An 11,122-nucleotide genomic window follows, 5' to 3' on the forward strand; every position below is an offset into this window, starting at 1 on the left:
AGGCCAGGGAGCAGGTCTTCCAGGACTCACAGCCAATGGGCAACCTCCACTAAAGGTCCAAAACTGCCCACAGAGGGTTGTGAAGGCACCCTTTCCTATTTCTGATGGAAAAGAACAATACAATGGTCCTCTCCTAGACCTGCAGAGTAGTCGGTAGGAAAAGCGTTGGCTCGGTAGGCTGCTCAAACAACACAGGGAGCTATAGGGAAGGCAATAGTCCCAGCCACAACACAGTGTTTTTCTGGGTCCTCTTGCCCACTAGTTTCCTGTCAGATCATATGAAGGAGAGTTGCTGAAGAGAAAGTATGTGGATGCTTCTGCAAGTGAAAAGCACAACCCAGAAGCACTAAGATTTGCAATCCCAGCTACCCCTTGCCTCATGTGTGAATCCACCCAAGCTATATTCATGTAAATGAATATCTGTTAGGCTTATTCTTTGGGGACGGCTCATTCAAATTACTGTAGCATTGAGAATTGAGAGCAAATCGCACAGCCTCTGGGCTCTAGGAGACCATTTAGTTTTCCTTTTGGCCAATTTCAGTGCTCCCATTTTGCCTATTTATCCACAACATCCTACAAGGCTGTTCCTCATTTCAAGCACAAGGGAGGAATGTGTGCTCTAATTCATACTCTGTCACCTGGAGCTCTCCCTTGGAGTATGAATATAGTTATTTAAACCTCGGGTGCCTATAATTAAAGAAACGGTTCCTTAGAAAGATTGACTGCGTTGGATGTGTAGCCATCCCAATTTGCTGGAGTCCAGCAGATTAACTAACAAGGAATTAGTCAAGCAAGATAGCCGAAGGGAGGAAGATGCATTTAACACCCTCTGGAATCTCACAGCACTGTACACACAAAAGAACAGGGTGACCGAGGAAGGAAAAGAGATGTCCTTCTGTAGAAAGGTCTCATCTCTAGTGCTCATTCATCCAAACTGTGTAGTAAACATAATCAACTTCCATGTAGCTTAGCTGAGGAATGTCTGCTACTATGCCATCAGAGTGCCAGGCTTAAACGCAGCCTGCAGCACATTTTTACCCTCAGTTTCCAATATAACTTTTCCAATAGTGGTGTAATTCCTGTTCTGCTAATTCCAGAAATAAACTTAAGTTCCCAGAGAAAACTTGAGGCTACCTATTGTGGCAATAGAACCCATCCTCACTATAGATCACATCCACACCATACATTTAAAGGACATTTAAAGCACATGGTTCCCCCCAAAGCAATTCTGGGAACTGTAGTTTACCTCTTATAGTGCTACAATTACCAGGATTAGGAACTAGAGTTCCCAGGACTCTTTAAGGGGAGTAAAGTGCTCTAAATGTGTATTCAAAATGTGATGTTGATGTGACCTCTGGTGAAATAAAATCCGTGTTCCCAGTAGCAGCAGGAAAATCAGTTCAAGCATTTGAACGGCCACAACCTTCACTGATTATTAATTAGGCTAAGAATTTAGTTAGCAGCAGATTGCATCTGCTACCTCTCATCACCATAAAATTATTTAGGAGCCATTACGTGAATGAGAACCCCAGGGAGTCTCAAGGACCGAGATCAATCTTGTGCCTGGCAGATGGAAGATCTCATTATGGGAAGTTATAGGCACTACTTTAAGGGAAGGGACTCTTACCTTTGCTGGGATGAACCTGGGCAAACCATCCTAGTTATTCATCCTAGTTATTCAGTAACATTGCAACAAAGTTCTAGCATTGTGCTATTATGGGGGTCAGCAAACTTTTTCAGCAGGGGGCTGGTCCCTCAGACCTTGTGGTGGACTGGACTATATTTGGGGGGGTGAACGAATTCCTATGCCCCACAAATAACCCAGAGATTCATTTTAAATAAAAGCACACATTCTACTCATGTAAAAACACCAGGCAGGCCCCACAAATAACCCAGAGATGCATTTTGAATAAAAGCACACATTCTACTCATGTAAAAAGACGCTGATTCCCGGACTGTCCGTAGGCCGGATTTAGAAGGCGATTGGGCCGGATCTGGCCCCCAGGCCTTAGTCTGCCTACCCATGTCCTATTACATTCTAGAAGTGTTGGCCTGGAATTGCAGAGAAACTATTTCCATTTACTTAAGAACAATTCCCATTGATCAAAGCCAATGAAAGTATTTCATTCACAACATGATAGTTGAGTGTCCCATCAACCAGGCACATTGCTTTTTCCTTTCCGTGGTCAGAAGTAAGGGGGGGGAAAGGGACTCAGTCTGGATGATATCTCTCAATTTAATAAGCTGAAATATGAAAGAGTCTTCTGCCCCTTCACACAAGCCACAATTAAACAAGGAAATATCTAATTAGCCAACCTGGAAAACTATGGTCAGCAGCTTCAGAACAAGCTGGGATATTAAAATCATGGCTTGAATATGGCATAATATCCCGTTCTGAACCTGGTAACCACATTATTGCTATGGATAGAAACTTCCTGATTTGATTGCTCATGTCACAAAGTGAGAAGTGAAGGAGCTGCATGGATGGGCAAAATACCTGTCAATATTGGCTTAATATCATTGTCCAAACACAGCTACAATTTCCCAATCGCTCACACATCTGGAGTCTTCAAACAACAGCTGCTGTGGAGTGCTTTATGACTTTTTAATTTGCTGAATTTAACAACCCTATTAAAAAGCAGGGCTAGCGTTTGCAAGGTTATTGCAATGTCTCTGTAGGCATTGGAAGGAATGAAGATTTTGGAGAAGCTTATGGATTGGGGCAGGAGAAATTACATGTTCTAACACTTAATGTCTTTCTACCCTAATGTTACAATGGTCTTGTTCCTCCAGCCTGGCAGGGCTTCCGTTCCAGAAGGACGTGGCAATGTTTCCTAGTGAAAGCACTCCCTTCAGTATGACCACCATGTTCCAAGGATGGGAACAAGCTTTCCTCATCTCAGTAACCCATAACTGTGGAGCTGAACTTAAAGGCAACCTCAAAACTATGTTAGGTATTGAACTACACCTAAAATACCCAGTTATTGTTTCAGTGAATCTCATATGTTAAAGGCAACCCCCAACCTCTTAGTAACTTAGGGACAGAAATGGTCTGCACCAATATTTCAGGCCCCCCCCCCCAATTTGCAATAAACAAACAAATAACTTGTTTGCAAAACTTGTGAAGGCCAAATCTATATACATCGGGGGGACGGGACCTGTGGCTCTTCTGATGTGGATAGACTACAACAGCCATGATTCCTGACTATCAGCCATGCGGCTGGGGCTGATGGGAGTTCTAGTCAAGCAACATCTGGAGGGCCACAAGATGACGGCATACAGGCATTAGTCCCAGCTGGTCACACTTGGCTGTTTAGAGTGGTTGAAATTAAGATGCAGCCCATCACTCGCTTCCCTTCAGCCTCGCAGAAGCCCCCATAGTTTCTTTGAGGCCACAGTGGAGAGAAAGGAAGCTCAGTTCTCCCTTTGGCTCCTACGCCACTGAAGAGCACAGAGTGCCTTGTGGGCAAGAGATGAATGCAGCCTGCCATATTGATCCCGAGTCCAAGGCAAAATTACGCATTTCAGGTCCAAATGGGAAAAGGAGTGAGCTTAAACCTTACATTCTTGAAGCTAACATGGGGATTTAGGGATTAAGACAGTGAGATGAGCAGCATCATAAATTGGTAAGCAGATAAATAAATGTTTTATAATGCAGCAAGAGAGGGAGAACAAGGAAGGGTAGGAAGTCAACTTTTAAGTATGCATTAAATTCAAATTACAGTGTTACCTCAGGTTACATACGCTTTAGGTTACAAACTCTGCTAACCCAGAAATAGTACCTCGGGTTAAGAACTTTGCTTCAGGATGAGAACAGAAATCGCGCGGCGGCGGTGCAGCAGCAGCAGCAGCAGCAGCAGCAGCAGCGGGAGGCCCCATTAGCTAAAGTGGTACTTCAGGTTAAGAACAGTTTCAGGTTAAGAACAGACCTCCAGAACGAATTAAGTTCTTAACTCGAGGTACCACGGTAATTTGATGTGAACTTGTTAATTTTTTTGAAAAGCAATAAAAATTGGCCAAAAAAAAAAAGACAGTGAGAGGAAGGATAAGATGGAAAGCCCTTTCTCCCCTTTGCCCTGTCCTGCCCCCCTCAGAGTTTCTTTGCCAGTCCACATTTATTATTTGCCTACTTGTGAAGTTAAGCAAGCTTTGGATAAATGTTAGAGCACTTAATTATGGCTGGACAGAGGTGAATGAGATGAAAGGGCCTTTTCAGTAGTGGCACCCCAGTTGTGGAATGTCCCCCCAAGAGAAGTCTACTTGGCCACCAACTTTGATTACTTTTCTGGGTCAGGTGCTAAGACCTTTTATTTTCCCAAGCTTCTTAAATCAGAGGCAGCAAGACTTTGGGGGGCTTCAAGGGACTCCATCCATACAGACTGGCTAAAGGGTAGTTATTGCCCCCTCTCCACTCACCTAATTGACAGGAGAGGGAGCGATTTCCATCCCCATCAGGGCAGAAAAATGTTACTGGTTGGCAGAATTAGGCCCATTGAACTAGGAGTTAACCATCCTTGCATTAAATCATTTAATTGAACTCTGCTGATTCCTTCCACACACATTCTCAAATTTATTTTGCCGTATCTACTTTTGGACTTACCGGTATTTGATTTTGTTTTAATGCTGCATTTTGTCTTGCTGGATTTTTTATTATTTTGTTTTATCTTCATTTGTTTTATTTTACAAGCCTAAAATCACATAAATTAATAATAAAACAAATTAAGTATGCAAAACACAATTTTTAAAAATGGCTCTAATTTTCAGAAAAGGGGGGGCTGTCTCAGAAAACCGGAAATGGGTGCAGAGAAAGAAGTCAAGTATTATAACATGTAAATGGAGTGAATAGGGATGTATGAATACAAAGAGTAAGTGTGTGCATGCAAATAGAAAGCATTTGTGATTTTTTTTGCAGGCTTCCACTTTTGCCTGCTTTTTTAAAATAATAATAGACTTTCACTAAATGAAAGAGGACTTGGCACAAGGATTGTATCAACCATTTTATAACTGGATTGCCCACTGAGTTTTCAAATCAGTCTTGTCTAGAACCTGCTGCCATCTATGGAAAGCATATATTTGTGTTTTGTTAGCCCATCTATCACCTGCCATGAGTTGTAGGAGGACTAAGAAATATGACATGCCTTTACCTATACAGTACACAAGACAGCATATAATACCTTTGAGCAGTTTTGTTGATGTCCTGTCGCCTCCCCTGTAGAAAAACACCTATTGCTAGGAACCAGTTAAACTTATTTAAAGGCTTTGTTGCAACACCACATGAACTAACAGTTTGAGGTCCCAGAGTTCTACCATATTCTATGATCACACCAAGAAGCAGGTGACGGAGACTATTTAGATAGAAGTTGGATCCCAAATGGCTCCATTGGGTTCTATAAGACTTTATTGTAATGTTCTATAGGCTGTATGGTTTTTTTACAAAACCAAGGTATAGAAATATTTAAATAAATAATAGGTGGTTCAGAAACTGCAGCTAGAGCAGAATGTCTTCTAGTGTGTGCTTCAATATTACACTGGCCATTCACTAACTGTGCTGCATTCCAATTTGTGACCAGAAAATTCAAGGTGTTGGTTCTAACCTATAAAGCCCTAAGTGACTGGGGAGAGAATTTATGAAATCTTTTTCCTGTATGAGCCTGTCTGTAGTATAATATTTTCTGCAAGGTCTTGCTGTATACTCCTCCTCCAAAAGAGGTTAGGCTGGTGGGAACGTGGCCTTTTCTGTGGTGGTGCCATGCCTAAGGAACTCCTGCCCTAGTTTCTCGTCATTCTTCCCCCCCCCCCGCCTTATCAAGGAACATGTGTGCTTCATTAGTGGATGGAGATAAACCTGGGTAACAGCCAGTTTTTTGTATTTTCAGAGATGGAGAATCAGCCAGTTACGTTTCGTCTTCCCACTAGGCCTTAGTGAAGCCTGTTGCCTGCTTAGCCCCTAGAAGTGCATCATTTGAGTGGCTGCTACCTTCTCAAATATTCTTTTTTAAAGCCATTACCAGTTGCAGACTTACGGTGTTACCACCAGCCAGGTTTTCTCTCCTTTCCCCCCTTTTTAAATAAACAATCTAGTCTGATAAAAGATTTCTGCAGGACTTTAAAGCTGGCATACTATTTTGTGATATTTTGAACGGCCTGAGAAAGATATTGTTCTAACATGGATTTTGGATTTTTTCCCCTTGGAAAGTTATGGCTAGCATAACTTTACTTGTGTCTCTTTACAGAAGGATCTATTCTCAATACTTAAGAGATGAAACACAATTTACAAGCAGAAGGGTGAACATGCTCTGCTCCAATCCCATCACTGGCAGAATGACCAGATGGTCTTCATTCTTCCAGGCCGATTGCTGCCAAGTATTGATTAATTTTATATTTTTTAAGAAAACATTTAATGGTCTGTTACAAAGTTCCATTTTACTTTGTTCATTAAGATTACAAACTGAGCTTGTTCACTCACATTATTAAGAAAAATAGCCCCCTCCAACATTCTTCGTTTTATTTTTTTTGAAAGGGGTCTCCGCCTTTAAATATCTCCAATGAGATTATACAAAATTAGAAGCACAGGCCTCCTACCTATTCTAATTATAATTACTTCTGTACTTAATCGGCTTTAATTAATACCCCACCCCCCTTTTCAAAATTTACAGATTAGGCTCTTTAGAACTACAGTCTAATTTGGTGTCAGGACTTCTCGACAGCATATTTTTGGTGAAAGAGAAACAATCAAAATACCCTACGGGGGAAAAGGTGACAGGACAATGTTATGGGTTAAATGATTCTCAGTGCAGTACAAAGTAATTCTGGATGCAGTCCCTAGAGGAAAATACAGTATGCAGGAATCCTAACTCAGCTTTGGCACGCAGAAACTGTACTACATCAAGGCTATTTTCAACAATCTCTAGGGACGCTTTGTTCATCCCTTAAAAAACCCCTAAAACAATAAACAACACTACTGAAACATACAAATCCATATTAACAACAACTCTCAGTAGATCAACATTCTTAATATCCAAACACATATTAGGTCCATTAAGTCACTGAAAGGAAACCATCTTCCCTCAAATGTCTCTACTTGCTGCCCATCTCTTAAACGGGTCTATGCAGTTAACTTTGTCATTTCAGCCAAATCTTCACTAGCCATTTTTTTTTCAGTGAAAGGGTAATTGAATCACTACATTTCTTAACCACTATATTTAATTTATTTTTTTGCTGGCGTTAGTAAATTCCATGCTAATTCACAATGCTCATCACAACTATGCCACGCAAATGTCCAAGTGAAATCTATAGTAATTCCCCCCTCCTCCCTGAAATGGAGAGGAACAGCAGTGGAAAAATATCACCCACTGTTTGCAGTGTGGGCACAGAATAAATACATTTGATGTTCCACCCCCACCCCACCCCCCACCATGTGTTATATGGCTATAGGCTGCAGTGAATTTGCAGTTTCTTGTAGCTCCCTGCCGCTTGTAGCCACATGATATAACACCACTTCCCAATATGTTGTGTGAAGCAGCATTGAATTTCACAGCATTGAAACTGGGCTAGAAATCTCTGAATTGCAAAGTTTTGTTCCATGACAAGAGAGTTCCAGGTTGCCTAGACTGACATACTCCCTGCTCCACCACACAAAGAAGCCATTATTTAGTGCCAGGGCAGGTGCTTCACGACTTTCCATGGCACCATAAAGTAAAACTTAAAATGGAATGGCAAAATGCTTACCTCTGAGACACTCTCACCAGGCTGTTTTCTACAGGTAAGTATTATGTGGCCCCATATGACAGAAACACCTTTCCTCATAGAAAGATACCCCACTGACTGAAACATCAATGGTGGTCAATAAGGGGTGACACATCGCCTTTAGAATGGCAACTAGCCTTGCTACTGGAAAAGGCATTTAAAATAAGAAGCACCTAAACTCCATTGAAGGAAAGGGAGGCAGAAAGCAATGTGGAAGGAAGGACAGAAGCTGTACAGTCTATACTTTACCATGGAGAATTGGAACAACAGCGGGAACTTCCAAGAATATAAATAACCCTCCCCCGCGCAAAGTGTAGCTTTTCAAACACTGGCACTGGAAATAAAGTTAATACGAACCCCTCCCCCTTTATATGTGTATTTCCTCCCAGAATAAGAGGTTGCCAAGGTGTATGCGCGCCCCCTCTCTCTGCGCGACCCAGCCCCACCTCCAGGAAAACAGTTTCTATTTCCATTCTGCCCCCCACCTCAATCGCCCAAGCTGCTGTGTCGCATCCGTGCCTTAAACCAGGAAAAAACGCCCCCGAGTTAGGAACCCCGAGGCCACCACCACCCAGATCCTCTGCCCCACCGATCCACCCCCAGCGTGGGGTTCCCCCACGGCGATCCCCACCCACGCTGCAGGCAGCCTCGGATCCCCAGCGGGGGGGGGGGGGTCCTTCCTTTGTCCGGGGCTGCCTTTGGGGACCGCAGGATCTGCGCTTCCCGATGCATCCCTCTCGGGTTCCTGGGAAAGGAAACGACTCACCGCAGGCCAGCAGGAGCAGCCTCGGCGCCCAGCGCGGGAAGAAGGGCGGCATGGTGCTTCTCCGTCCTCCTGCTCGCCTGCCTCTTTCTTCAGTCGCACCCGGCTTGTGCAGCTGCTACTGCTGCTTCTGCTTCTGCCGCCGCCGCCCGCGGGGCTCTGCCCCTCCCGGCCGCAGAAAGGACCTCTCCCCCCTGCGGCAGCTCGCGCTCAGAAGGCATCGCCCTCCCTCCCCGCCAGCGAGCGGCAACTTTCCCCGCAGCAGCAGCAGCACCCCGCTCTCCGGGCGCCCCCTCCCTGCGGCCTCGCTTCAGGGGGGAAGGCGGGGGGCAGACGACGACGACAACGAGGAGAGGCAGAGCTGCTTGCAGTGCGCGGCCAGTCAGACGAGCGAGTGGCTCTGCTCCAAAACCAGCCAGAGCCCCCCACCCGCCCGAAGCGGCGGAGAGATGCTGCCTTGGCCGCTGCCCAGGCTCCCTCTGCAAACCCCGCCGCGTGCGCCTCTCCCGCCCCTCTCTCTCAGGGGTGTGCGCAAGGAGCAAAACGCAGGCGGCGACCAATGCATGGAGCAAAGGCTAATAATAATGGGAAGGGGGGCGGCGGGGCCGGCCGGCGTTCAGGTTCCAGCAACCGCAGCCGTTTTCATTCGCCTGCTGCAACAGCAGCAGCAGCTCCTGGGAGCCTTCGCCTCTCCACCACGCCCCCTCCCTCCCTCCCGCGCCAGGACCGGCGGCTGCCGCCGACCGAGGATCTCCCCGCTGCTGAATTAGAAATCGTGTGCATTGCGCAGTGGTCTGCATTCCGGCCGTGGCCGGGCTCCAGCTTCCGCCGGGGTCCTAGAGGGAGACGGAGCGGGCGCGCACCCCCCTATTCAGCGAGCAACCTGCGGGGAAGAACGTGCCAGCAGCCCTAGGCTCTCGCACTGAAGATTGCGGAGTCCGCAATGAAGGGCTTCAACTTTGCCCATCGACTTGGGAGGCCCAGCCCCCACAGATATCTTATTGTGGGTGCCGACCCCCTGGAGTTGACCCCAGGGGCAGAAGCCTCTGTGTGTGCGTGGGCGGAAACTGGGAAGGTTTTGGAAGATGAAGGCCATTGGAGAGGAGCTTCTCGCGCTCGTGGGCGACGCTACGATCCTGCGAGGCGAGCGTCGTTGTCTGAAGGGATAGCTCAGTCGGTAGACCACGAGACTTAGTGACGTGGGTTTGCACCCCATATTGGGCAAAAGATTTCTGCTTTGCAGGGGGTTGGACTAGATGACCCCCGGGGTCCCTTCCCTCTCTACATTTGGTTCTATGATTCTATGACTTTAAGGTTTAGGGGACTGGATCCTGCTAGAGAAGGGGATCTCCACCGGTTATTTGTGGGTCACAGAAGTAGCTGGTTATCACTGAGGAACTAGGACTTAGGTTTGCACAAGGCAGTGCTTTTTTTCTGGGGGGGGACACAGGAGTATGCATACCCCTAAATATTTTGTGAATCCAAGTTTGGCCTCATTGAGGGGCATTATTTCAATCTGAGTAACAACAACAACTTATTTGTACCCCCGCCCATCTGGCTGGGTCTCCCCAGCCACTCTGGGCTGCTTCCAACAAAGATTAAAAATACATTTAAAAGTAGAAAAATTAGAGTACCCCTAAACATATATTTTTTTTAAAAGCACTGGCGCAAGGGCTCGCCTCCATAACCTAATTGCAGCTCCAAGGCGCAGCCCTGGAGGTTGCAATAATATTGGGGGAAGTAGGTTTATCCATGCATTAGGGAATTAATCATCTTGGCCTCAACCAATTAAACAATTTACTAAATCTGCATATATGTAGTATATGCAAGGGCTCCTTTGGAAGGGCAGGATATTAAACTTAACCAACAAAGAAGTATTGCTAAAGATGGTCAAACATATTTTCTAGGGACTAAGCTCCATTTATTCTCTTCATAAGCTGCCGAACAACAGTTCTTCCTGCATGACATACAAGAGAACTTGAAAAGCCCATAAAAATTATCTTTAAAGCAAAGTTGAACATAATGAACAAGAAAAAGAGTACAAGTCTGAGTTCTGATGAGTCTTGATTTATAAAGAGTACTACCTATTCAAAGGATGAAAAGAACCACAGGGCAGGCAAAAGATGGCTGAGGCTAAAGACTTGCATCAATTGGTTCATGCAGGAGAGAAAAAGGAAACCATCTTTCTAGACATTGGTCTTGAACCATTGTTCCCCCCAGTTTCTCTGCAGGGGCAGGTTTAATTCTTCAGGCAACACTACTTGCCAAACACTAGCATACTGATACTGGTTTAGTACCCCATGCTGGTTTTAGTCACCTCAGTGCTAATAAGAACATTAGTTTCTTGGTGAAAAAAAATCCATTTTGGGGGGGGGGATTCTTAAATACAGTGGTACCTCAGGTTACAGACTCCGATAACCCAGAAATAGTGCTTCAGGTTAAGAACTTTGCTTCAGGATAAGAACAGAAATCGTGCTCCGGTGGTACAGCAGCAGCAGGAGGCCCCATTAGCTAAAGTGGTGCTTCAGGTTAAGAACAGTTTCAGGTTAAGAATGGACCTCCGGAACGAATTAAGTACTTAACCCGAGGTTCCACTGTACAGAGGAGTGTGTC

At 45.3% G+C, this 11,122-nt stretch overlaps 1 protein-coding gene across 1 annotated transcript in view; it reads right to left on the reverse strand.

Annotated features, from left to right (window-relative positions):
• PODXL2 (podocalyxin like 2) overlaps nt 1-9,285 on the reverse strand; it is a 52,342-nt gene extending 43,057 nt beyond the window's left edge. The window contains exon 1 of the mRNA XM_053377994.1: nt 8,513-9,285. Within this exon, the coding sequence (XP_053233969.1) occupies nt 8,513-8,564 (52 nt within the window). The 5' untranslated portion in view covers nt 8,565-9,285. The remainder of the gene's footprint in view (nt 1-8,512) is intronic.
• Nucleotides 9,286-11,122: the final 1,837 nt, after the last annotated feature.

This window comes from Podarcis raffonei, chromosome 2, assembly GCF_027172205.1.
Source record: "Podarcis raffonei isolate rPodRaf1 chromosome 2, rPodRaf1.pri, whole genome shotgun sequence".
Classification (NCBI taxonomy): domain Eukaryota; kingdom Metazoa; phylum Chordata; class Lepidosauria; order Squamata; family Lacertidae; genus Podarcis; species Podarcis raffonei.